Below are 27,134 nucleotides of genomic sequence, written 5' to 3'. Positions count from 1 at the left end.
GATGCTTACTTTGTGCTGCTCTGTTTACTTGCAGAAGAAGCTCCTGATGGAGAGCAGGATAGTGACAAGCTGAGCAAGTCTCCACCTCCCCCACCTCCACGGCGCAGTTACCTGCCAGGGTCAGGACTGACCACAACGAGATCAGGAGATGTCATCTACACAGCCAGAAAAGAGCCTGCTGCCCTCAAGGTTCGGTGCTTCATACTCTGGGCAGCCAGACTCCTGAGGAGAGGCTGGCAAAGAGACAAGACACAGGCTTGGGCCTATAAACCACAAAATAAGCTGAGGCAGAGCTGTGTCCTGGAGAGCTATGGAAACTGCTCACCAGGATGCACTTCTGTTAGGCCAAATGAGCAAGTAAGATTTGATCAGTTCTGTTTACAGGAGTCTTGCTGCTCTTATCTCCTAGCAATGCAGCAGGCAAGTCACAGGCTGCTTTCATTTAGAGTGGTAAGAAGATTAAAAATAAAAAAAAAGACAAAAAACAAAGCATGCCTTAAACAGATGGGGAAGATCAGGTCAGATTTGAGAGTGCTTTTACAGAAATGTTGCAAATTAGTTTCTTTGGGCTTGTTTTCCCCATCTGTTCTGGGGAAGGAGGTGGTGGGAAGTCCAATTTAGGAAACTTTTTAATCTGTGAACATATAATCACATCAGCAATAAATGGTTGCTTTTGAACTGATGAAGTAGGAGGAAGAGGGACCTTGCAAGAGAGGAGTTGCAGTAGTGTTGAATTTTTGGTGTTTACTTTGCATCAGGAGGATTCAGCTGTGTTATCTGTCTGTGCTTTCTTGCCCCCTTGTAGGAGTGCAGTGAAGATGCTGGGCAAATAGCACAATCCAAAGCCCCTAAAGAGGACCAGGCATTGTCTCGGAGCACAGGGCATGCTGTAGCACCAGCTGCAAAAGATGAAGAGGAAGAGGAAGGAGATAAAATAATGGCAGAATTACAGGTATGCCTTTTGGGTTGCACATGAGGACACCTGTCCCCAGTATCAGTTCTAGGGCCTCAGTGCAATTTCTAGCTCAGAAATGAAGGAAAGCAGGTCTGCTAGCCTCACCCGGTACCACTTTGTTGCACTGAGTGGTACACTTTTTGGAAGTACTACCATATTTTGTTCAAGAGGTCTGGAGCTGAGACAGTGGTCAAGAATGCAGCAGCTGCCACTGGAGAAGCCTGCACATGTAAATGGGACAAGTAAAACATTGTTGTGCATTTGGTGTGGCTGTCCCTGGCCTAGTGTTGCTCACCAGTACCAGACTAGCAAGGTGCTGAGGGTCTCTGTCATGTGTGCTATCTTTGGTGAGAACAGAGAATAACTGGGTCTGCTCCTGGTGGGCTGTGCTATGGTCCAGAGTTTCCCAGAATGTTTGAACACTGAGACATTGCCCATTCCCTGGGGTGTAACTGGTACATCACCCTGCCAGTGGCATAGAAGAGTGCTCTCTTGCTGGTCCTTCACTTGACATCACATAGGACAGTTCACTTCAGGGATGCAAATGCTGCAGTAAATGCCAACTATTCCAGCTGCCATCAGTGAGCTCCAGCTTCCCAGGGGCACCCTCTGTCCTCTTCCATGCCCACATGGGATGATGAGGATCAGCCTAACTGGCTATAACTTCTGGTATTTTAGAGCGCTGTCGCAACGTGAGATGATCCCTGCTATCCACTGCCAACAGGTGGCCTTGGTGCTGCCCAGGGAGCATTCAGAGCACAGGAGATGTGGGCACTGGGCTGCAGCTGTTAGGTCTGAGGGGTGCACCATGCTCCTCCCCTCAGCTCTCACCCACCAGTGCTGGTTTGCAGGAGTGAGAGCAGAAGTTCCCCCTTATCCCCTCCGTGTGCTGATGACCAGTGAGGCAGCAGGGCTGGGGACACAGAAGCTGTCACAGCATCTCCGTCTCCAGGAAAGCAACCTCTGCCTTGCAACTGGGGAGAGTGAAGTGGAGGTTAAGGTATGGAAAGGGGGGCTGAGGGAAGCTGAGGAGGAGAAATAGGCATGGGAATGGCATTCAACAGGGAATGGGTGTTTAAATGCTGGATTTGGGGGCTAGCAATACTCATTTGATACCAATACCAAATACCAGGTATATTTTAGAAGCTTAACAGAGTACCATGTTTTAGAAGGGGCAAATTACCTGATCTGAGAGCTACAGGCTCATTAGTTTGATGTCAGTCATAGGCAGAAAGATGGAAAATGAGATATGGAATTAAATCATTGAAGAACTAAAGGACAGACATAAACAATTGTGCCAGTGAGCGCAATGTAATGGAACAGAGAGCTGTCAAAGGAAACAACACTCTTTGATCAAGTAACAGGTTTGACTGCTCAAACCGAATTGTATACCTATAAACATTTTGGTAAGGCATTTGATCAAACATCACACAACATTCTTATAAAAATCTGGCACCTCAGAGTATACAAAAAAAACCCCTATTGCAACCTGTCTGCTTTTGAAATCACTGACCTTGATGCAGGTGTTTATAGACAGGTGTCATAGGCAGCAGCAACAGGCCCAGTATCTCTCTGTATTTTCATCTAAAGCCTGGAAATATATTTGATATCCTTACTGTGTAAATCATCTTAATTCATATTAGTGAAGTATGACAGCAGAAACATGATAGCAGTCACTTAATGGTCATAATGCTTGGCTGAATAAAAAGTCCACATGAAGAACAACAATATATAGGCCAGGCCACAACTGCATGCCTTGAAAAGAAACAGGAGTTGCAGTAACAAGTTGACAGGAGCTCCTAGGTCAGTGATGTTGCCACAAAATTGTGCCTGCTTCAGGAGTAGATGTGAAAACGTGGCGTGTTTTTTATGTCTGTGTACAAGATCAGTGAGATCCACACTGTGCTGCTGCATCCATCACTGAGTATCCATGTGTCTCCCATTTGAAAAGCCTGTTAAGAATATGAAGGTTCAGAAGAAACTTGGGTGTAATGTGAAGATTTTTAATGAAGCAGGAAAAGGCATCATAATAATCAGTGGCTGTAGCACAAACAGTTTGGAGACTGTTACAGACATTTCAGAGCAAAGGTGATTAAAAAGTACCAAAGGGAAATAGCTTTTTTGACACCTAAAGTCTGAAGGACTTTGAGGATGCTTTACTCAAACCCATATCACTGGTCTCTGAAATGGGTAAGTTGGGGAAAAGTTCATATCCTTTATTGTGAGGAGCAAGACTATTTTTTCTATTAGTTTCATATCATCCTAGGTACTCTGGTCTGTTAACACATACAAATAGCATGTAATGGAAAACCAGAAGAAAGTCTACATCCTGATTTTTTGCACTGGGTTTTTTTCTGTTATCCTTACTTTCCTGATTTTACATAAACATGCAATACATATGAAGAATACAGTATTTAAAGAACAGGCCTGATTCTAATCTGTAATCAGGGCTATAAATTTCATGAGTTGCCAGGAATCAAATACCCTACTATATGGTATAACAATAAAATCCTACTGCATGTCACGGTGTGTCTGACTCCTGTGAGCACCCCCTGCTCTTTGCTGTGTCCCTGCCCAGCTCACTGAAGGCAGGCTGTGTGCCAGTAGAGGCCTACAGAAATGCTGGTGAGTTTGCTTCCTGCACTGCTAGTGGCCGTGATAGTTTTGCTCTTCCAGATCTGGAAGGCAGCTGGATAGGGAAACTCAAAGGAAATGAAAGGAGGATAGCAAAATAAATGGCAGAAATGTCTGGGCCATGTCCTGGAGGATGCGTGGTGGGACCCCAGTGCCCACAAACCCACAGGTTGGGACAGTCAATTTATGGCTCCTTATCAAAGACTGTGACAAAGGCACATCTCCATGTTTAAAGTTTTAATAACAATTTGTCTGGGAGTTTGTGTGGAGTTACGTAGCTCTTGCATTATCAGCTACAAGGAAATAGGTGCTGTCACAAGCCCCAAGTTTGTCATGGGCTTCCTGCTTGAGTTTAGATAGTCTGTAGCACCTTTGTGGGTCTCCATTGTCTGCAAATTCAGAAATCAAGCCTGTCCTCCTTACAGGGAGCACTGAGGTCAGCATGGTGTTAGACTCTTGAGAGGCTGGAAGGGATGCCCTGGTTCTTTGAATGTGATAGTCTGAAATCTCTGTTACTATCTCATGAGCTTGTAGAAAACATTTTTGAGCTGTGACTATTAAAAACAAGTGCTCTCTTTGTAGCTGGTCATCTCCAGATATTTCTCTGTAAAAGTTCTTGGTCTCCTGATAACCTGTAGTATTTATTTCCTAGGCTTTCCAGAAGTGCTCTTTTATGGATGTAAACTCAAACAGTCATGCTGAACAGTCCAGAAATGATACACATGTTAAAGACATAAGGCCTGGGACTTTAATGCATCACAAGGAAAAGAAGGTAACAAGTGGCAATTGTAGCCATGCCACCCGGTCTTGGCATAACCTTCTTTCCTTCAAAACTAATCTTACATCCTGTGTCCTGTTCTCTTTAACCCCCACCCACCACTGCCCAGCAGTTTCCTTCCTTTTATCTCCATATGGCTCAGAAGCGCTCATACAGAGCTCTATATTAAACTCTAGTATGTGTCTCATCAGCAATAGTACAATGGTTGCATGAAGCTCTATCATTCTGTGAAATCAAAGCAGGATCTGTCAGTTTCAGTCAGAGATGCTCATACTACTTAGAACATCCTTCCCCAGCTGTTCTGGTGATGGATGGGGAAGCATCTCTCCTGAGCTTGAGGGGAGTTAATGGTTCCTCTCAGTCTCTAGAGCCAGTTTGAGAATGTGTGTTTTATTTTGTTTCATTTGTTGGTTCCAGAAATAGCTGTTAGATATTCAGAAATCCCATTCAGTTTATTGGATGACAGAGTCAAAGTGGATGGGAGGAATTTGCCCTTATGCTGAAGGGCAATGCCCAAAATTCAGTCATGGGACTGAGAAGAGGTGCTGTGTGTCTGGGGCTGTAGGCAGGTCAAGGTTAAATTTCCCAGCTGTGCATGGACTGGAGTTGCCAATTGAGTTGATTTGACTTAGCATGCTGCCAATGTGCAGGACAAGAAAAGGACAAGTACTTCTGCCCTTGCAGATCTCTTTTTATGTATAACAATGGTAATGAGTTGCATCGCTGCTGGGGTAAGGGGGTTGTGCAGGCACAACCAAATGCCAGTTTGCAATGGAGGTGGGTATGGTGGGGAAGAAAACACATCTCTTCAGCACAGCATTTCAGCCTTCTCATGCATTTTGTATGTGTATGCAAATGCTGCCAGGTCAGGGCATTGCTGTGTTGGAGCTGCCCAAACAGCAGTTCTGGTCTAAAGCTGCAAACAGCTGGCTGGGTGAGGGTACACGTCCGTTGGTATGAGGGAAGGAGAACAAACCGTTCTGTGTTACACAGAAAAAAAAAAGTGTGAATTCATCCTCATTACTGCTGTTGTCAGAATGAGAAGATCATATTGTTTCATGAAATCCTGGGTCATCACTCAGGACACTCCATATCCTGTAGCACAAACATTTCTTTGAAAGGTGCTGCCAAGTAATTGCCATAAACTGGTATTTATTTGAATAACACAGAGTGCAGGAAATTAAGGTTAATGAGATCTGGTTTTGTAATCTGATGTGACAGAGTGTTTATTGGCTTTAAATATGGAACATTATGGTCACGATAAAATCATTGAGGAAATGAGTTTTGTTGTGGTTTTATTTTTTTAGTAGAAAAGCAGAAGTTCCTAAAATAAGACACATTGTACAAGGACACTGTGAGGTGTTTCACTGGTGCTTGGAACTAGAAGTGGAACATGCTAAAAAAAGATATTCAGTCAGCATATCTAGAGGCAACAAGTGCCTTTAAGTGACTTGGCCTAATTCTGGGGGGTCTGACATGTTGTGAGACTGGGAGGTGCTGAGCACTGAACAGGTCAGGGCCTGAGGGGATCTCAAGCCCTGGAGTTTGGTTCCCAAAGTTCCTCTCAGCACAACATGCAGACTGTCAGCCTGCCCACCAAAGCCTGGCTGCTGTGCTGGTTTGTATGAGAGCTCTTCCTCATCTAGAAATATGAGGAAGCAGCTGATCATCCTTGTTACTGCTGAACAAGCCTTTGTGGAGGTGAACTGCGACTGTGGTATATGAGTGACTTTCTTGCTTCTGTGTTTTGATTGTGAGTAAAGTTTTTCTGTAAAATCCTCCAACAGTACATAAGAAAACGTCACACAAGGTGTAGAAACTAGACCTGGTGAAGCTCTGTATGCATGGGGTGTGCATGCACAGCCAGCCTGGGGATTTCTGCACCATCACTCATCCATCTCAGTTGGGAGAGCAATGCTCCTGACTGTTCTGCATGTCTTGATGCTCACATAAGTGTAATCTGTCCTTCTGGTGTGTTAGGAGTCAGCTCCTAGTCTCAAGCAAGCAATGTCAGTGTTACTGCTTTTGGTTCACTGCCTTCAGGCACTTGAGGCCAAATTACTTTCCTTCTTGGTGAGCTGTGTTTTGACTGTAGATTTCTCTCTTATTCATCATCCTGGTGTCTCCTCAGGTCAGTTCTTCATCCTGATGATTGGTGTTTCTCCTAAGTTGTCACTAGCACTTAAACCAAACCCCAGAGAAAAGCCTGGTGTTAGGAAACAGCATTTCCAGGGGTCCTCACTTGCAAATAAAGAAAAAAGTTCCCCTGAAGTTTCATTGCTGGGAATAAACATGCTTCTTTTGAGCCAGTGGATGACCTCTCTGTTTGGTGTTTGGCATTTCTGCTGTAAGTGAACGTAGCTCAATGTTTCATTCTGCACTTCCACAGACACCACAGGGTGTCACTGGTAATTCTGATGGAATACTTCTAAGCTGCAGCAAGGATTTGGAAGCGCTCAGGCTGTAATGATACTGATTGTGATGGAGCAGCACTGCTCAGGTGTGACCAACACTAGAAGGAGCAAAATGTAACTTGAAAATCAGCTTTTACTGGTATAAAACTTCCTTTCAAGGCAAGCCAGACTTGCTGTCAGCCCTTCCATGTCAGCTTCCCTTTGATGTGTCCCAGCAGAATGTGACCAGATACTGTGAGACTTTCAGCTTCAATCTTATAAAAACATGGGCGGGCTGAGGGGGTTTAGCAGGAAGGTGGTCATGGAGCACTGTGTTGGAAATAAGGTAATTAATGTGCTTATGCATATTCTGGAGGCCTTGTTAAAACAAGGTAACATCCCATCCTGACCTAATGCATAGCACAAAGCAGTAACGTCATGCACTGTTCTGCCAGAATTTGGAATTTTGCCCTGAAGAAAGACAGGAATCAGATGACAGCTTGAGACATGTCTCTGCAGCAGTAAATGGAGTGGTGAGTTCACGAGGTCTGCACTTCCCCCGAGATGAATCTTGGGGGAAAATAAAAGTCCTGTAAAGATAAAAGCCCTGAATAACTAAGTAATCCAACTTTCCCCCTTAGGTGTATGGGGCTACAACAGGATCTCCCACAGATAGTGACCATCCTAAAGAGAAGAGGGAAGGGAGAACTGAAGAAGAATTGGGTTCTGATTCATCCAGTACAGCTGACAGTAAAAGTGGCTTTTCAATGAATGACAGTCCTACATTTAGCAAGGGTTTGTTTGTAGACAGTACAGACTATTCTAACAAAAACCTTCAGAATATGAGCACAAACCTGTCTGGTGTCAGTTTGCCAGAGGAGGACAAACGAAGAGGGGCTCAAGATATCTTAGGATCACATTTTCCAGCCATTGAGACTGGAAAACAAAAGCCAAACTACAGACTGTCAAGAGATGCTCTCCAGGGCGTGCCTCAGGGTGAAGCCTTGCAGAGCACGGGCAAGCACATCCCCATCAGCAGCGCTGCCCCTCTCCTGAGGCACATGCAGGAGGCTGCAGGGCCTCAGCCTTCCTTGCAGGAGCAAGAAGTTTTTGCAGGCAACTACAGTCAGGTTGTGCTGAGACCCAAAGTGTCCAGAGCAAACAGTGTGAGCAGCACTGAAGAGACAGACTCTCCAGCCAGCTCTCCGAGTGAAGACAACCCACCCACAGAAAACATTGCCTTCATGATTACTAAAACAGCTGTCCAGGTGCTCTCGAGCGGGGAAGTTCACGACATAGTGAGCAGGAAAGGAGGAGATGTGCAAACAGTCAACATCGACGCCAGGAAGGATGTGGCATCAGAGAAGGGCATCCCTGAGAACACAGACAGCGAAGAGCCAGTGGTGTGTCTGGACAAAAAGCCTGTCATCATCATTTTCGATGAACCAATGGATATTAGGTCAGCATACAAACGGCTTTCTACAATTTTTGAGGAATGTGATGAGGAATTGGAAAAAATGATGACAGATGAAAAGATAGAAGAAGAAGAAGAGGAGGCTGAAGAAAACGAAGCACATGAAGTCTCTGAGAGGCAGAAGGAAGAGTCACCAGTAGCTAATGATGACAGAAAAGGAACCACAGAGCATTCTGCAGCTCATGGTCCCCAAGGGCCATACCTATTTAACCTTCAGTCTGACTCTGCAGAAAGCAGACCTCCTGCAGAGGAGGAAAGCGCAAAGACAAATTTTAACAAATACCGTCAGATCTATGGGCTAAACACAGAAGCAAACTCAGACTCTGCCGATCAGTTGGGAAGCAGGCAGGATTCTAAGAAAAAATTTAAATTTAAATTCCCTAAAAAGCAGCTGGCCGCGCTGACGCAGGCAATACGGACAGGAACTAAGACTGGGAAGAAGACCTTGCAGGTTGTGGTCTATGAAGAAGAGGAGGAAGATGGGGCCCTGAAGCAGCACAAGGAAGCAAAGAGATTTGAAATCACTAGGTCTCAGTCTGAGGAGAGTGATAAAAGTCCTTCTGGGAAGCAAGAGGGCCCCTCCGGAGCTGCAGTGTCCCTGTCTAGGACTGACGAAATTCGACAGAGTACATACAGAACGCTAGACAGCCTTGAGCAGACTATAAAGCAGCTGGAAAACACCATCAGTGAAATGAGTCCAAAGCCTGTCCCTGAAAACACATACACCTCTGAGGGAAGCATTGTCCCCTTCTCTGCCCAGATAGTACCAGAGACCCCATCCCGAGAGCATGTAGTGCTGGATGAGAGCCTTGCTGGTGTAGAGCCCCCTGCATCACTCCCAGCCACTTCACGTAAGGTACCTTAGTCCAAGAAATCGAACCTCCAGCTGCTTTCTAAAATCTGCAATAATCACCATTAAACAAGACGGTCTTGTGATTTGTTTGCTTCCTTTCAGGTGGCTTGTTTGGGCTCCCCACGAGGTGTCTAACAGCTAATAGACCATTGGTTTTTGGGTTTTTTTAAAATCTTTGCTGCTGATTGGTGATGGGCAAATGCAGGGGAGCTGGGTCAAATAATCTGCTGTGTGAAATGACAAGTGTCACTGACATGAAATCCAGGCTGATCAGTAGCTGAGCAGTTTTCTCCACGTGATTCTGGAAATTAACACCCGTGGTGTGAAGCTCCTGAACTTTCCCTGCATGTAGTACTGTGGCTTTTTTTTCGGCGCATGGTGTGCAGCGCTCCAGTCAAGCACTCTCGCACTGACCACGCCTTCTTGTCTCCCCTCCCTGCCCCTCCACTCGTTTCCGCAGGGCTCCAGCGCTGCCTCCCAGACAAGCCGGATGCCAGTCCCCATGGCTTCAAAAACTAGACAAGGAAGCATGGAGAAATCAGGCAAACAGCACAAGCTGCAGGATCCACGCCAATACAGACAGGTAGTTTTACCCTAAATCCGGTGTTTGGATGGACATTTCATGTTGTTTGTTTATTTAAAAACTCCAGTAACTGACTGAGATTATACCAAATATCGGATGCCTGAGGTCAAACTGGACATCCTGGATCCTGGGGGCATGACAGTACTGATCTTTTCACCATGCTTGTGCATGCATGTCTGCAATAAAACACCTGCTGCTTTTTTTTTTTGGTTGGTTGGGTTTTGGGTTGTCTGTTTATTGGGTTTGGCTTTTTTTCTTAATTTATTATTTTTATTTTTTTTCAACTGTAATTTTAAGATGTCAACTACCTGTTTACTTTCCATTTGGTTAATGTGGTGGTTCTGTTGGAGAACTGGGATTGCTTCTGTTCAGAGTCTTTACAGGAAGCCCTGGACACTAACCCGTTGGTGTAGGTGGCAGTGGGTGCACATTAACCCGCGCGGGACGTCCCTCTCGGTTAATGCCACAGCATGGCCGACGTAGTGCCTGCTCTGTAACACGTAGGTCGCGCCTTCTCACAAAGCTCTCCGGCTCTTTCTCTATGCACTCTCCGTTGGGCACTTTGGGTTTTCTACCAGGTCCAGTCCATGGCTGCAGGACTTAGCTCAGGCCTCGAACTGTTAGTTCTGATTCTCTGTAGGGCTGTTTTCCCAGGTCCTGTTGGTTTATCGTGTTACTGGCTTTCTGACAAACTGTCTCCTGACATCTTTATTTGCAGGCTAATGGAAGTGCTAAGAAAGCTGGTGGGGACTGTAAGGCTACTTCTCCTACCCTACCTGCTTCTAAGATCCCAGCCTTTTCTCCCACTTCTGGGAAAAGCAGCTCAGCACCTGCTTCTAGCGGTGACAGCTCTAACCCTCTTAATCCACCTACTAAAACCTCCATTCCTTCCTCCTCCCTTCTCGGTCCTCAGACAGGTCGCATAACTTACTCTACCTCCCTCATCCCCTCTGTCTCTAATGGCTCCTCCAAGTTTCAGAGCCCCACTTACCCAGGGAAAGGTCACCACCTCTCGTTCTCGCTGCAGACTCAGAACGGCCGACCGCCCCCTCCTTCCTCCTCTACCTCCCCCCCCTCCTCTATCTCCCCCCCTTCCCTGAGCCAAGGTATGAAGAGCATCAGGACAATCCACACCCCTAGTTTCAACAGCTACAAGGCACAGAACGGGAATGCCAGCAAGTCCGCCCCATCCACGGTCAAGGAGCCATCCTAAAGGCTAAGCACAGCACACCTGCCAGGTCACCAAGGCTTTTTGTTCAAAGAATCCGCAGCCAATATTTTAACCAGGGAATGTAACCGTTTTGTTGTATTGCTGGAGGCTTAATACTAATCACGTGCTAAATACTGAATTACTACACTAGATTAGAGTGAAGCTTTTTGGAAAACAGTTGCTGTTGTAATGATAAAAGAGCATTTTCTTTCTATAGGCAGCACCTCTTAAAAAAAGTGTGAAGGTGTGTGAGTGAACTTGACTGCGTGTGCACAGTGGTGTACTGAGCATGGGGAATTGTACGGTTAAAAATTTACTAAGTTGTTTTGTATAAAGCTATTTTTCATTATGAGGTCTAGAAGTGAACAGAGATATACTAAAGTGTGATTATATTCAACTGTAAAACTGAAACTAAAATATTTTTCTTTTATTTTGGTGTTATTTAGCTTTGTTACAGATTTCTATTTTTGTCAACAAATGTCATGGTTCCTTTCAAGATCTTTTTGCCAAAACATTTTGATACTATTATAATGTACATTTGAAAGTAGTATGCTGGACAGTAAACCTCTGCACAAGAAACAGAACAAGACTGGTCTTATGTGTGTATGAGGCAACTCAACTTATTGCACTGCCATTCAGATTATATTTAAGAATTTGACAGACAAGGAAAAAATAAATTGTTTTACACATATAGATAGTTGCTGATTACTTTTTTTCTTAGCTCAATCCACCCTTTTTCCTTCATTTTTATTTTACTGAGACCTGGTAGCCCATTAATGTATTGCATTGTGGATTTCAAAATGTACACTTCAGTACTGTTCTGTATACTGGCAAACTTTTGTACATATCTATAAATATCTATAAATAAATAAATAAATACTGTATGTGGCTGGGCACATAGAGTAGTTTTACCACACCAAAGTTCATTTTTATGCATGCTTAAGAATATATATGGGGAAGGGTTGAAAATGACGGATACCAGTTAAATAGGAGAAGAGCAAGAAACTTGCATAGCTAATGGTTTTGTAAATAAATTTATTTGTATAACACCATAATGTAATATACAGAACTATGATAAGCAAAGATCTTTACAAAAATAAAGGGCTGCATGCTTATATATTTGCATTTTGTCACTAGTAACTTTTCGGATGGTCTCAATTGGCTGTTCAGCTGTTTGCCTGAGGCTGTTAAGCCATTAGGAGAAAACCTGATTTGATTTTCCCCAGATTAAGGCCATACATGGTTATTAATTTCAAAATGGGGTCTTTCAAATTGCTGTCAATAACAGCTTATTGCTGGAACTCCAAGTTAGAAAACCAGCAAGCAAAGAAAAACCTTTAAGTGATTGAATGAGGTATCAACCCTTCCACCTTGGGGTATTCCTTTTTTATTGACGTTTCCTAGAAGCATCATTCCAAGGCGGTGCCCTCGGAGGGTGAGAATGACCACTGAGCCATCCCTCAGGAGCCCAGCACACAGTCTGCCTCCAGCAGGGTCAGGTTGCTGCCATCCCCTCCTCTGGCACGGCAGCAAAGGCGCCTGCCCAGCACAGGAGCTGAGCCCGGCTGGGGGGCCCAAGGCAAAGCAAAGCGTGAGGCACAGTCAGAGCACCCACACGGCCCCTCTGGAGTGGAGCCAGTTCCCTTCCAGCCAGGGCACAGCAGCGGGCACTGGTGGCTCCAGGGCCTGCTCTGATCTCTGCTTGCTCACACACGGAGTATGGGATTCCCTGGCTCCAAAGGGAACGTGCCCGACCCAGTGCTGTAGCTTGTTACCAGACAGCACACACCGAGCGCCAGCTCTGGGTGCCCTCCTCACCCTTCACCCAGCCAAAATGTAACCTCAAGCTGAATGACGGATGTAGCAGGATTTGCTCCTGTTTGTCTAACATCTCCCAAGGATCAGACATTTACTGAACAACAGTGACTTACTAATAACTGCTTGTCTGTAATGGCACGTGAGGTGTCCCCCATGAGCCACGGCTCTGGCAGGCAGGGTCGCCCGTGGCTCTGGCACTGCTCCCACAGCTGCTCCTCAGAGCCTCTGCAGGTGAGGGGCTAAGCAGCACATTCTCTGTCTCTGGCTGAATTTAGACGCGGACAATGGGTGTGTAATTACCCAGTCACAGTCACCGGTGTGCACGGGCAGTGAGGCAGGGCTGTGCTCACTGCTTGTGGTGGTGATGTGAAAATTGCCATCAGGCAGGGAACACTGCACCCACCCGAGGCCTCAGCTACATTGTGACCTGCACTTTGGGGCACCTGCTCAGTGCTGGGGTGCAGCGACCGCCAGGAAACAGCAACAGGCTCAGCCAGCTCATAACCCACTGCGGAGGCAGCACTGCCGGTGGCACGAGTCAGGCAATGTTTATTCCTCACAGGCAGGGAAGAGCTCTACACAGGCTGATTCTCAGCAAAACCATCAAGTTTGTAAATAAATTCCTTGGACACAGAAGAAATCGGAACTGGACACTAGTGAACAACACAGGATTCCCACTGCAATTGGGAAATTGGTTATGAAGAGCAGTTTTGGTGGAGGTGGCTGCCACTGAAGGTTGGGTCAAGCCATGGGACAGGTACCACTGCAAACTGCTCTGAAATCCAGCAGTGATGCAGCTGCTCACTGAAGGAGCTCAGTCAGAGCCAGCCAAGGACTTCATAGCAGAGTAAGCATCATCTCTGTGTCAGCCAGTTCCTCCTACAGGGAGGGACTGCAGCAAAACCACAAAAAGTGACACAGCACAGAGCCCCTGCACTGGGCAGGACACACGGGAAGGCAGAGCCAAAGAGGGTGCATATAGCAGGAAAAGGGAGCAATGTGCAGGACATATGAAGTGTACAGGGCCAAAATCCATCTGATCCCCACTGAAAGGCAGCCCTTCCTGCAGGCTTAAAAACTCATGGATTCAATAGAGATGGTTAAGGCAGATTTTTTGGTCTCCTGACTGGGAGCCACAGGTACATGCACCACTTCAGGGTGCATTGCAGCCCAGCTTTAAACCATTCCCCCTCCAGGCCACACATCAGCCCACACCCCTTTCCAAAGGCTGGCCCAATTAATTGGTTAATTACTATCTTAATGTGAGTGGTGTTACGACCTGGCTTTGGGAACAAAACCACAGCTTTTTGTAGTAAATGAGGCCACATTTCAAACTCTTTTGTCCTGCCTGAACAAAGTGGAGAGGCTCTCAGAGGCTGCACAGGAACCTGAGGCCCTTAATGTGCAGCTCAGCAAAGAACTTTCCTTCAGCTCTGCAGCAGCACAAAAGAAGGTATGAAACTGTCTGGACTCTGGCCATGGTCTTAATTCCACATCAACGGTGCTGTGACCGATACTAATGGGGATCACAATAAGCCCTTTAAATTCTCAAGAAGCAGTCACACAGCACCTTCCAGCTACCACACTCCAGAAAGGCAGTTCAGACTAAACCACTGATCACCACTGAAGCAGGAACTGCTGTTAGTGACCATTTAAAAAATCCAAACACTACCATTGCTACCAACATATTTTATTATTTCTCCAGCAGAGCTCAGCTTATCCTGTCCTTAACAACTTGCAGCTTCGCAGCTGCAAACAGTCCTCAGACCAGGAGTACTTTCCAAGCCTGTCTGAATCCTTCTAATGAAATACAGAAACAAAAAAAAAATTGACACAAAGAGCAATGTTCAGAAATTCTGTTTAAACATTAAAAAAATCATCCCTTTTTGCTCAATAACCAAACACTGGCACAGCTTGCCCAGGGAAGTTGTGGAGCTTTCAACTGTGGAAATATTCAAAACCCAGCCATAGCCCCAGCCCAGAGCAGTCACCCTGGCTACACGTGGCTGAGCTGGGGGGGCTCAGTGATGCCTGCCCACCTCAGCTGCTCTGCAAGCCTGTGGAGCTCCCCATCCCACTGAATCCAGCTTGCAGAGGAACCCTGACAGTACCCACCTCAGGAGAGTCCATTGTATGCACTTCCCTTCTTGAGTCAATCAGACTGTCACCCTTCTCTTCCACAGGAGGGGGGAAAAAAATCCCCAACACGGTGAAAAAAGCATTACGGATATGGGTCTGAGGTAGATACTGTTAAGATCAGGGCATAGCAATGACTCCGAAAAATGTCTTTTTTCTCAGCTGCCACACTGGCTGAAATTTAAGGTGACCCAAATCTTGGCAGTCTTCAAGAAGCAGAAAAAACAGCATTTTTCCAGAATCAGATATGCAGTCACTCACTACTTTCTTCAGGGGGAGCTCAGTAACCTCCTCTACCTGATGCCCCTGGTAGATGCTCCCTGCATCTCTCCCCTCAAGTCATGGGTTTCCCCTACATGTTCCATGCTACCAGTGCAGCAGCAGAAAATACCATGGAGGCTGATGAGGTTAAATAAATTTGTACTTGCAGCACTGTCAACCAATACAAGTAATGTTTTGCATGTTTGTTTTTTAAGTTCCTAATTTTTCAGATGATCTTTTCTTCATTTAATACAATTACAGTTCTGTGTTCTCAAAGACAAAAGTTGACAGCCACAGCCATGTGCCCGGGTTCAGGAGTAAAATTATCAGTTATCTATAAAGACAACAAAATGGAAATTAACCCATCAAAATGGCTGTCAAAGCAGAGGAAGGTGCAGACTCCCCAGGCTCCCCTGTGCACGTCCCTAAGTACACTCCTTCACTGAGAGACCTCTGTGACTTCCTCTGGATGCCCAGCACACAGTGACGACCTTCTGAGACTAATGATGGGACAAAATACAGCTCCAGGAACAGACAGTGGGCACTTGCTGATGAACAGCAGTAGAGGGGTCACAGCACTGTGTTCTGAAAGCCCAGTCAGATGTTCAAGTACACTGTACTGCTGTAACTGAAAGCAAAACCATCCTCAGTTCCTCTGCCCTTCACAAAACAGCCCCGTTCCTCCCGACACTGCCCACCCAACACTGCTAATGCACCCACCTCCTGTCTGTTCCGGGAGGAAAAGACATTTTAGTTTGCTTGGAGACCACAAGAACGTGGCTCATTTCTATGGGACCTGGTATTAGATGCACCCAATTATGTGGTGAGAACTTTCACAGAGGTCAGCTGTTGTATCTGGGACTTTTCTTTGCAGCCAATTTCTGTGATTTCTCAGCAAGATCAAAACCACAGCAGATCAAAGCACAAGACTGTAACAATCACTCCGGAAAGAAATGAGTGAAATGCCTAAAAGCTCATCAGCCAACACATCCCAGTACCACAATTCCTTCTCCTCACAGTAACTGGACACACTGATCGAGGTTTAATCCTCTGCCAAGCAAGATGCAGTTTAAGACACAGGGACACCCAAATGATGAACAGCTGCTTTGTTTTCAAGTAGGTGTGGAAGAACATAAAATTAAAAATGTAACTGACAGAGTTCATACGCAGATGAGTTTTTAGGGTAGAAAAACATTTTTTTTAGTTAAAATTATATTAAGTCTAAGACCCAAATTACAGTATTGTCCTGATTGGCAGATACTAATGTTCATTCTGACTTTACAAAACCTGCACGTTAAACATAAACCCACTTGCTACATACCTTAGAATCAAATTATATATAAAGATGAAAATATTTAACCAACTGCATCTCTCTCACCTGCTGACATGCACAGTGTGGCCCCACAAACAAAAGATTAATGAGAGGTGTCTTTCATCCAGGAGGGACTGCAGGCTTGGTGATCCCAAGTGCAGTTGCTAACTGCAACTTATAAACGTGACATTTCAGAACCGTTCATCAGAAAGAATTTGAATCACACAAAGAGTCACCAAAACAATTTTATTTCCAGTGTTTAAGTGGGTATGCACACAGGCATGATACAGGTTTGGATTCATTAGGTCTTCATGCAGAATTATATTCTCGATAAAAGAAACCAGTTCCATCCAGTATCCACTATCTACACGCCTATGTTACAACATTTATATCAAATCTGGTATCTGAAGAAAAGATACACATGTAATATGTACAGTTAAGTTACTTATTTTACAGAAAGATTAGAAATTCAAGTCACATAAAACTCAAAATCTGTATTAAAATTGGAAATATAAAACTCCAATATTTACTGGAATGCCTAAGGAATGGAAGCTCTGTAGCCACCTGTGTTAACATTTGTAAAATGTAATGAAACTCATTAACAGTAAAATGCATTTATTTGTTTGTAATAAGTTTCTCTAATTTAGCAATATGGCACCCTAACAAACCAAATGAATTTATAATGAGGCACTTGTTAGTGACTAAACCAAAAGAACAATTTTCCTGCATACTAATGCCAGGCCAACTCTCAGTCAGAAAACCATGTATACACTACACAGCATGTTGCATCAGATGCTTTGTTCAACATTTGTATGCAGCCATCAAATATACTTTTTCTTAAAATATATATATATACTTTAACTTTAGTGTTCTTCTGGCTGTGGTAATGCACTGTGAAGACGTTCCACAGAGCACATTGATGAAACCAGCCCAAATGAAGGCTGCATAACAACAACAGTACAGGAAAAAATATTTATATATGTACACACACACACGCACACACGCACACGCAGAGTTACTGGGAAGTGTAAGGGTAAGTTAATGAATTGCTGCAGTGGACATACTCCCCATTTCAGAGATACTGGTAAAATCGAGATCTAACCACTTGGGTCCCAGACAGTTTATGAGGATGGGCATCAACTGCTGGGCTGAAGTTGTTTTTGTTCATGTTCTGATAATTTTCACCATTTACCTGGTCTGGCGGCTGAAATGGTCCCGAAGGTGGTGTTCTATTAATTAAAGTCAAGCTGCTGGAAGAGCTGCCTTCATCTGCCTGCATCTCTGCAGATGAGGGCAGTTCTACCTTTGATACCTCTGCTAAGTTAGTGTTCTCAAGTCTGGGCTTTCCAGTTTCACCCGTATTAAGGTCAGTTGTGCTAGTGCGTAAACGTTCTCGTGCAAGCCAGTCCGAGATCGAGAGGTCCTGGGCTGGACATTTTGGCTTCAACCGAGTCACAGCTGAAAGCTCAGATTCTCTCTCTCTACTTTGACTTGGTTCTTGAGCTTTCCAAGCATTCAGGACACTTATTTCAGCAAAATCCCTCTGCCCACCAAGTGTGTGCCTTCGCCTGATATTCTTTCTCTTTGCAGTTTCTGCAGAGTTAGCTTTTTGATTCCCAACTCCAAACATATCATCAGCAGATGATTTGAGTCGCAGCTTTAACCTGTCTGTAATCTTAAGTCTCCAGGTAGGTTCTTGTTTGTCAGCCTCACTTTTGGCTGACGTAGCTAAACTGCTTGTAGATCTTCCTTTTTTCATGATGTCAAACATTTTGGTCACAGTGGGCAAGTCCTTCTCACTCTTCGCGTCCCCTGACCCCTCACTGTCCGTTTTGTGCCGTGCAGACTTTCTCCTGGAGAGCGTATCACATTCGATAAGTTTGTGTGAGCTAAAAAGTCTGCGACTCTCTAACTTTGGCGTGGAACTTCCCTCAGTACAACTTACTTCACTTTCTTCAGAGTTCCTCCGACTGGTCTTTACCACTTCTGGAACTTTCCCTTTGGACAGCCTTTCGGCAGCAGCGCTGGTGGCAAAGACAGGGAAGTCACTTTCACTGTCCGTCTCCATGGGACGCCCTTCGCTGATCAATTCACTTCTTTCATCATCTGCATCTTCTCCCTTGCTTTCTGTCACTGACTGCACCTCAGGACTCAGCATACTGGCATCTAAACCAGTCAGATACATCGTAGATGAAGTAGTTGAGTAATCTGAGGTGATGGAGCTGACATCAGCTGCTAAAAACTCGTTGTGTTTAATTTCAGGGCTGGCTACTTTTTTGCATGAGTATCTGTGCTGGGAAGCCTGGGAGGAAGTGCTTAACATAGTGCCAGAGTCAGACACTGTCTCCTCAACCTGGGAAGAAGATTGTGAAATAGGCATTTTTGGGCTATTCTTCTGCATGGTTTGCAGACAGTTGATATTTGATGATTTTGTACATTTTTCATCGTAAGGCAGTGAAGGTTCCTCTGTCAGGATATTTTCTTTCTTTAGTGACTTCTTTTCATCCTTTACAACATTCACATCTTTTTTACTGCTGTTCTCTTTTTCCTTCAGGACAAACATCCTTTGTTTTCTCCCTGTCTCTCTCTCTCTTTCATATTCCCCTTTAGCTGTGTTCTCTTTTGCTGTGTCACCACGAGATTGTTCTGCAAGCTCCTTCTTGAAAAACACATTATCCAACTCATCCTCTGAGCTACTTGGTTGTGGTTTCTCTTTAGTTTTTTTCCGCTTGCGACTAGCTGCTGCAAAAATGGAGGACACAAGCAGTTCCTTGCTATACTGATCTTTTCCAGAACCCCAAGAACCCTGTTAAAAAAAGGGAGAGGGCATAATTAAAGTCAAGAAGCCTGAAACATTTTAAAATCACATCCTAAGCTTCAAAGCAGGAAGTGCATCTTCACTCAGGAAACATTTACAGGCTCCTTCTGTAGTTGAAATGACATTGCCCAATAAGTCAATTTCCTTCCTGAGCATTCCACTTTTTAGAGTCCCTTCCACTTAGCCAAGACTGGTTTGTGTATACTACTATTTAGTTTTTGATTACTAATAAAGCAGACCCCATTACAGTAAGAAAACCTTCTCAAGACTCGTTTGCAACTGCTTCACAGATGCTTTACAATCCCTCCTTTCAAGGTCTTACCTATTCAAAAATGCTAATGTCTCCATTTTTCAGTTAATCTTTCATCTTTCAGAATGAGTTTGTAAATGGTGGTACCAATTAATTACTGCCAATAAAATGAATGTTACTCATAACTAGTTTAAGTGTAGAAAATTAAAAAAACCCTTCCTTATTTTAGAGGAATTTACTTTTAAAATGGCACAGAAACAATAAAAGTACAAGCCAAATTATTCCATTTTATGAATTAAAAACTATTTTCAATACTCTAACATTACCATCTGGCCCCTTCAAAGCTGTGCATCTTTCCTACTCAGAGCCTCACTGCTACAGGCAGTGTGACATGTAGTCCTGGAAATTGGGCTTTTTGAGGAAACAGCTGAGCCACCAAACATCCTCACAGAGCAGCTGTGTTGGCATCTCCACAATGAACCAGAAGGATGCTCTGAGTCCTGTTCCCAGCTCCAAGGGGGCATCAGTGCCACACCTGGGATGCAGGCCAGCACAGAGCTGTGCCATGGCCTCGCTGAGGTCAGCTGTGTTCTGCCTGTCAGCCTATGCTACAGACACCCAGTGTCAGAACTACTGAACAGCAGCCCAGGAGACAAAGGTTTGCCCACATGAGGGACAAGCCACATGTGTCACATGAGGGCTTTGTCACTGAACTGAGGACTGAACAAAGGCCACGTTCCAGTCTTGTTCCTCTGCTTCGTGAGGTGTTCCTCCCACGCACAGCAACACTTCTGAGGGAGATCCTGCAGAGCAACCTTTAACCACAGCCTTTGCCTTCTTCTTCCTAGAGGAGGAGCTATCACCTCCTGAAGATCAGGCTGAATTCTAAGTATACTCTTGGTGAAATAGAGAAAACATAAATACTCTCTGTGAGTTAGTAGTATGCCAACCACAGGGAGCATACTATATACATTTAGTACATTTTTTAATACACATTTACCTCTACTAAATAAGATGCAAAAAGGGGGTAAGGTAAGTGCCCACAATTGTGAGAGCTTGGAAGAAAGCTGTTGCTGACTGCAGCTGACTGCTTTGGTAGATACAGCTAACTGCACACAAGTCCTTTTCCATTGCAACACTTCAAAAATAGGTTATGAGAAAACAGTACTACAACTTACTCAAGAAATTCTACAATAAGCTCTATAGCAGTGATTTAATAAAGGAAGCATTTAACAGATTTCAGAAGCTTGATATAATATCAGAGAATTATTTACCTTAGATTTTGCTGAGTCACTAGTAGCTGAATCTGTGGAAAAATTCAAAAAAATTCTGCTCAGTTCTCTGCAACTTTTAAATTGTAGCTACAGACAATGCTGGACTTATGAAAAAGACAAGCACATAACAAGATGTGAAGCAAATTAAAACCAGAACAGAGTGAATAGTCAGAGCTCACAAAGATGCAAGCTGCACCACAGAAAGCCACCGCCATGAAAGGATGCTGTGAATTGTAGGCAGAACCAGCTCAATGATAGGAATGGCAAAGGAGCCCTGTTCTTCAAAATAAAAACCAGAAATACTAATGTTTATTCAATGCTTTAAGTATACAGCCCCTGCAAAACCGCAGCTGAGAGACCTTTTCAGGATGGCACTGTGTACTCTCCTGAGATTCAGGATACACAAAGCAAAATTGGGTGTCTTTGTACAGTTGGCTCCCTAAGTACAAATCAAGGTTCTTGTAGTCATACTCTTTTTGTGAGGTTTTAAAGGACTTAAGTCATATTTTCTGTGTAAATCCCCAATTATACATCTCTCTCCACCTCTTACTACATACAGATAAAATTTTATTTTTAAATTGTCTAGATGTCAGCAGCTACCAGTTTTGTACTTTCCCACAAGAAGCGCTTTTATGAAATGAAAAATGGACACCATAGTTTCACTGTCTCGCAAAACCCAAGATTATACAATTATAAAGGGGGTAGGAAGGGGCTAGCACAATGACTAAAAAACATGAACTTGGGACTTTCTCCCTGGGAAGAAAGAGCTGAGCCCCCTGCCACACCCCTTTTTGACACATGGCTAATGCTTTATGACTAGAAAGACTGGTAGACCATACCATGCTATTTCTCCTCAGGGTCTGCTTCAGAGATAACAAGAAACAGCAGAAAAACTTTTAAAAAGTAGCATTGATCTGTTTAAAATACTCTTAAAAGAAAATTTACAGCACAGATCAACTTGGGGTTTTTTCCATTTACAAGAAACGGGGGTTTCTGCAGACAAGGCAGCTACAGTGTGGGCAACAGTCCTCCTTCTTCCTACAGTTCCAGTTGTCCATCAGTGACATCACAGAATCCACTAATGACATCACCGTGTGATAGACTCCTCCCACTTCGCCTGTTACAACATCAGTACAAAGTGACTGTTTCAGTAAGTGCTGAACAACCCTTTGAAAACTGAAACAAAAGCTAGAGACGGAGGGATAACATTCGTGGGATATAACATGCTGGGTTAGTGCAATAGTAGAGTGAAGGGAGGAAGGGAAAAAGTCACCAAAAAAGAGCCTGTAATGCTTATCCTTAGCCACAAAAGAGGATGGCATTTATAAACAGAAGGAAACCAGCTTTAGTATAAACATACTGCAACATTCTAAAGTGTCCATCACTTGACAAGAAAATATAGCTCAATTTGTTGCATTCCTAACGTTGGGAAGGAGCAATATTAGTACACCACTGAAGATCAGTCTTTCTGCCATCACTACAAACCACTTTATAGCAGCGTATCTGCTTGACCTCACGATGATGATTGCATGGATACTGTGAATAAATAAAATACTATGTGCAAGCCTCATCTTTTCATGATTAAATTCCTGTTAGACAAAAAAAGTCTTCCAAATTGTATCATGCATGATTATCAACAATTCAAGTCTTTAAGATATGTTAAATGATCTTTTTGAAAAGAGGAAAAACATTTTATTAGTAAAAGAAAATAGGAAGAGAGAGTTACACTGAGTTAACAGAGTAGGTTATTCTAGCCTATGGATTAAGACTGTCTAGGCAAGAGTTACCTGATACGTCTCCAGGAGATACTCCCGTTCTTCCAATGTTGGTGAGTAAATGATCTATGTTTGGCACTGGCTGAGATTCTACAGTGTTTTCCTCCTGAACTGCTGTCTACAGTTAATAAACAAAGATCTCTTCATCATCGTTTCACAAATAGTTCATTACGATTCAACAGCATTTAGAAAACTGCATTATTCACCTGAAGAACACGAGGAAAGCGTGTCCTATTTTCCTTTATGCTTTTAAAACAAATGCATGGCTTGCTTTTTAAAAAAAAATAGAATTCATTACTACAAGGACTGGAAAGCTAATAAGGTGCTTCTGAAGAGCAAACCATACAGTGACATAGTAAAAAATATACAGGCGTTCTAGAGGCAGCAGAAGCAGATTCTAAACTAAGGCAGTTAAATACAAGTATTTATGCCATAATACTTACAAGAGGTTCTTCAGCATCATCTTCTGTGAAAAACCAGTCATGCTAAAAGTTAAAATAAAAAAGGTGAAAACCCCACAGGAAATTCAAAACCCAAACGTGGCACAATCAAACATAGATTTTACTGAAAGTGAAAGTTTGATGGATAATACCAGACCCAAACTGGCCCAATGAGAAAAAAGCTGGTTGATCTGCGCACGATCTTATTTTTTCAATAATGAAATGCATCCACTTACTTTTTGGATGAGTGTTTCTACAATTTTATATTGATCTGGCATGTGGGTAACCATGTGTGTCATGTTATCATCAGATGTCCTCACAAGTGTTGGACCAAATACTATTGCCAGGTTTCTTGGTTCCATCTAAGAAATGAAATATTTCCACATCACACATTTATAATGAGAAAATACAGTAATATGGGCTAAGTATATTAACGTAACACTATTAAAATATATGAGAACCATTTAAAATAAGGACATGAAAGAGTTTTTTAAAAATACATTACTGACTCAGGTAGGATATTACACTACAACAAAACTCTCCTATATGCAGCTGCAATATATATAACCCAATGTTCCTGCAATTCAGAATTCCAGCCTTCCTTAACCTACTGCAAGCAAATGGCTTCACAAGCACAGAAAACTCAAGAACCCAGACATATTCTTTACACTTTCAGGGGGATCTTTTCTTCTTTCCTTAAAGAAACACTGATGCTTGGAAACACTGATGTTTTCAGAATTTTTTGTTTTGTAAAAAGGCATTGATAGTTCCCTGTTTTTTTCCTGAAAGCATTTATATGACACACACACAAAATTAAGCCGGTAGTCAAATACTGTATTATATCTACTGACAAAGACCTCATTCAATTTGCACCAACTTCAGAGGAGGTGGCAGAACAAACATCATGGACCCAAGACATCTATTTGTCAGACAGGCTCGGCATTGTGTGATCAGGTCACTACTTTAGAAGTGAATTAAGTATACGACTAATGTTATATCTGTGACAAATAATTTCAAGAAACAGCAGCAGAACTTAACTTAAAAGAAGTAAGCAAAAATAGAAGGTAAGAGTTTACTGCTCTGGTACAGAATAGACCAGTAATATACAGGAGGCAAAGACTTTGTGCTTACCAGAAGTAAGTTGCAAACATGACACAAGCCCCTAATGCTCTCTTGAACTGTCTCTTTTGAGAAGTCACACTACTGTAACAACACCTCATTCATCTAGCCTTATATATTCAACAATATTAACAGTATTTAACAATATTTATACAGCCCACCAAAACCATAAAATGATGGAGAAGCTTCCTTTAGGCACTGCACTTAAAAATGACACTTACTATAATTTCCTTATAATATTGTCTGTAATTTCACTAAAGTTTATAATCTGTTGAATTTTTTTTAATGAACACACAAATACTTTCCTTTCATATTTAACTGGAAGGTGTTATTTGCAGAACCTACCATATTCACCTCAACTGATCTTTTAAATTACTCAAGATGATTTAAATGATTTGGCCACAGGCTTTTCTATATACCATCAATTATATCAAATTTTTTCCTGTACCCTGCACATTGGTAGCCAAACCATCACATTATCTGCCTCGAGGTAAACATCCATAAGCACACCCATATTATAAACAGCTTTGCACTCAGCTACCCCTCCCTGAGAGCTGAAAAAGGGGACACTATTGTTAGCATTTACTGAAGGACTACAGCATGCACAGGAGCACTTAACACAAACCACCTCTTTCCCACCCTATGGAAATTGCATAAAGTTATACTTACTGGTGGAGAAAGATCCAGTAGTGATGAAGTACCACCATTAATATTATGGATTTTCCTTCTTAAAACCAGCCAAACAGCATCTATAGGTTAGTCACTCAAGTAACTATAGCAAGTCCTAGTCTTAAAAATCTCTCAAGCATCCAGAAGCCAGGCTTCAAAGAAAGCTGATGTGACAACCTCTGTCAGCAGGTTTATTCACCTTTGCCCTGCCCAGGCACAGTCTTACTGGTGTCTAGATTGGATTACAGGAAATTTACAGACTTGGGATAAATTCAGGATGCGAGGAGTTAAAAAGACTGACTACCAGTCTGAATAAACTTAATTCACCCTAAACATGGATATTCTGCAGGAGTTCTTAGCCTAGTACAAAAATTTTCTCCACGTAACAACACTCCCTAATTTCATCTACAACAATAAATTATCACCTTAATTAGAAATGATCCTGCACAAATATTATACTTAATGACACAAACCAAAATACGCTGTATGTTTCTTTCTAATACCTTGTTTTTTTCTGAGTTCTCTGCTACTGTCTTCAGGTGTGCAGAAAGAAACTTGAGAGTCTCATAATGGTGTTCAGGTAAATCATGAATCTGAAACAAACAATCACTATTCAGAACACTGAACATTTAATGCTAATTTTGCAGTGCACCTCCAACACAACTGATTTTAGTTTACCAGTCTCTTCAATGTTTTCAGACGCTCAACAGGATCTTCTTTTCTATTGGCATCTATAAAATCTGCGTATTTGTCTGTTGAAAAAGCAGAAATTATATATGAGTTTTTAGATCTATGGATGTATGCATATAAACCCCCATCTGCCAGCCCCACTCCCAGCTTGAACACTAGTAACATACATAAAAGAATGACCTCTGGAAGTCATAAATTAGCCCATTATATTGTAAGTGTATGTTTTGTATGACAGTAGGGAAAAGAAAAACAGCTTTCACTGAATACTGCAATAGTGGAAATGAACGTTTTACTCTTAGTTCCATATTCATAATCCCTTCACATCACAGAAATTATATTTACACCTCTCATTCCTAAGATGATCACCATGACTCCCTACTCTTTAGGAAAGACAACATTTAATGCAGAGTGGGGATGATTTCCCTAAATTTTCTCTCAAATCATCTGAATGTTGTAAGACTACTGTTCAACTGCAATTCCTAGAGACAAAACTGTAGTGAAAACAACCTACCGTTGGTGAAGAGGGGTTCTGGGAGCTTTCGGAAGAAGGATTTCAGCAAACTGCTGATCACGTTCAGGTCACGCCATTTCTACGTGTTTAAAAGAAAAGGTCAGACATGCTTTATATTTCTATGATCACAACACAACCAAAAGTTTTGGTGATTTTAATACGAAAATAGTGTGTTTAAAGACTTACATCATCATGAACATCAATGTCAGTCATTCCTTTGTTGAGCTCTTCTTGCATACTTGAGATGGCAGCATTATTTCCAGGCACTCTGTAAATACCTGTGTACTCAAGACCTCTTTCTTCAACCAGTTTGCAGCATATATCAACAATCAGTGGAATATACTGCAAAAAAAGAGTTCTATAGATAAGTAAGTGATTTTAAAAAAAATTTACATTCCCAATGAAAGAAAAATTCTACTTCCATACTTTGTTGGTATGAGCTGGAGGGCAGTCATCAAGTCTAACACCAAATGTTCCAACAGCAGAAGGCTTCTTTTCAAATGTCTTCCTCATAATGCTTGGAATGCCCCTCCATGTCCCTTTGTCTTTTGGTGGGCTTGTCTCATCTTTTTGTTGTTGGGACAGTGGAAAAAAAAGAAAATAAAGAAGAAAAATAAGAACATTTATGCAACAAAACTGACTGTAAATACAGGTAACAGATTTGCAAAGAGCAAGTGACTCCTGCTGTGTTTTCAGCTTTTACCAGCCTGGCTTTATGCGACAACTCATTAAACATTAGTCTGTCTTCAACACAACTTGTTACACTTCTGTGGTTCAAAAGATAAATCTAAACATACTCATACCCTGGACTGAGAAAAGCAAGGAGCTGGATGCTACTGTGGCATTTCATCATTCTAAGACTAAAAGTAGATAAACTACTAAAATTTAAACTAAAATTTATATAAACTACTAAAATTTTTAAAAATTGAAATCTACATTTACCATCACAACACTTGTCTCCATGGAATCACAGTGCTGCACGAAATACCCATCAGACTCTAGAGCCATGCTCACACTTCTGCAGACTTACTCATTCTTTCAGAAATTATCAGGTTTTAATCACTCCTAAATAATTCCCAATATTACTCACTTAAAATATTCTCTATCCAAAAATCATATTAAAAGTTCAGTTTCTCTGTTTACCTCTCCTATAGAATTCTTGTAACAAGCTGCAATTCCCA

General features: G+C 42.8%; 2 protein-coding genes across 42 annotated transcripts in view; one reads left to right on the top strand and one right to left on the bottom strand.

Annotated features, from left to right (window-relative positions):
* The window catches only part of KIAA1217 (KIAA1217 ortholog), a 357,281-nt gene extending 345,284 nt beyond the window's left edge, over positions 1 to 11,997 (top strand). For 22 of the 34 annotated variants that reach the window (XM_038129611.1, XM_038129612.1, XM_038129609.1 and 19 more), the window contains 7 exons: positions 35 to 189; positions 806 to 952; positions 4,242 to 4,361; positions 7,216 to 7,293; positions 7,402 to 9,090; positions 9,548 to 9,670; positions 10,389 to 11,997. In XM_038129611.1, coding sequence (XP_037985539.1) covers positions 35 to 189; positions 806 to 952; positions 4,242 to 4,361; positions 7,216 to 7,293; positions 7,402 to 9,090; positions 9,548 to 9,670; positions 10,389 to 10,883 — 2,807 coding nt within the window. In that variant the 3' untranslated portion in view covers positions 10,884 to 11,997. Of the gene's footprint in view, positions 1 to 34; positions 190 to 805; positions 953 to 4,241; positions 4,362 to 7,215; positions 7,294 to 7,401; positions 9,091 to 9,547 lie in introns of all 34 variants that reach the window. The other 12 variants (XM_038129630.1, XM_038129632.1, XM_038129634.1 and 9 more) reach the window with 8 other exon arrangements.
* Positions 11,998 to 16,636: 4,639 nt separating this feature from the next.
* Positions 16,637 to 27,134, bottom strand: part of ARHGAP21 (Rho GTPase activating protein 21) — a 114,184-nt gene continuing 103,686 nt past the window's right edge. For 5 of the 8 annotated variants that reach the window (XM_038129636.1, XM_038129638.1, XM_038129637.1 and 2 more), the window contains 10 exons: positions 26,380 to 26,519; positions 26,140 to 26,295; positions 25,954 to 26,032; positions 25,431 to 25,504; positions 25,256 to 25,345; positions 23,201 to 23,326; positions 22,968 to 23,009; positions 22,537 to 22,642; positions 20,750 to 20,781; positions 16,637 to 19,213 (listed from right to left, as the gene is read on the bottom strand). In XM_038129636.1, coding sequence (XP_037985564.1) covers positions 17,480 to 19,213; positions 20,750 to 20,781; positions 22,537 to 22,642; positions 22,968 to 23,009; positions 23,201 to 23,326; positions 25,256 to 25,345; positions 25,431 to 25,504; positions 25,954 to 26,032; positions 26,140 to 26,295; positions 26,380 to 26,519 — 2,579 coding nt within the window. In that variant the 3' untranslated portion in view covers positions 16,637 to 17,479. The remainder of the gene's footprint in view (positions 19,214 to 20,749; positions 20,782 to 22,536; positions 22,643 to 22,967; positions 23,010 to 23,200; positions 23,327 to 25,255; positions 25,346 to 25,430; positions 25,505 to 25,953; positions 26,033 to 26,139; positions 26,296 to 26,379; positions 26,520 to 27,134) is intronic. The other 3 variants (XM_038129643.1, XM_038129642.1, XM_038129644.1) reach the window with 1 other exon arrangement.

The sequence above is a fragment of the Motacilla alba genome, chromosome 2, assembly GCF_015832195.1.
Source record: "Motacilla alba alba isolate MOTALB_02 chromosome 2, Motacilla_alba_V1.0_pri, whole genome shotgun sequence".
In the NCBI taxonomy this organism is placed as follows: domain Eukaryota; kingdom Metazoa; phylum Chordata; class Aves; order Passeriformes; family Motacillidae; genus Motacilla; species Motacilla alba.
Note: the sequence above shows the minus strand (reverse complement) of the source record. Positions and strands in the feature narration are given on the sequence as shown.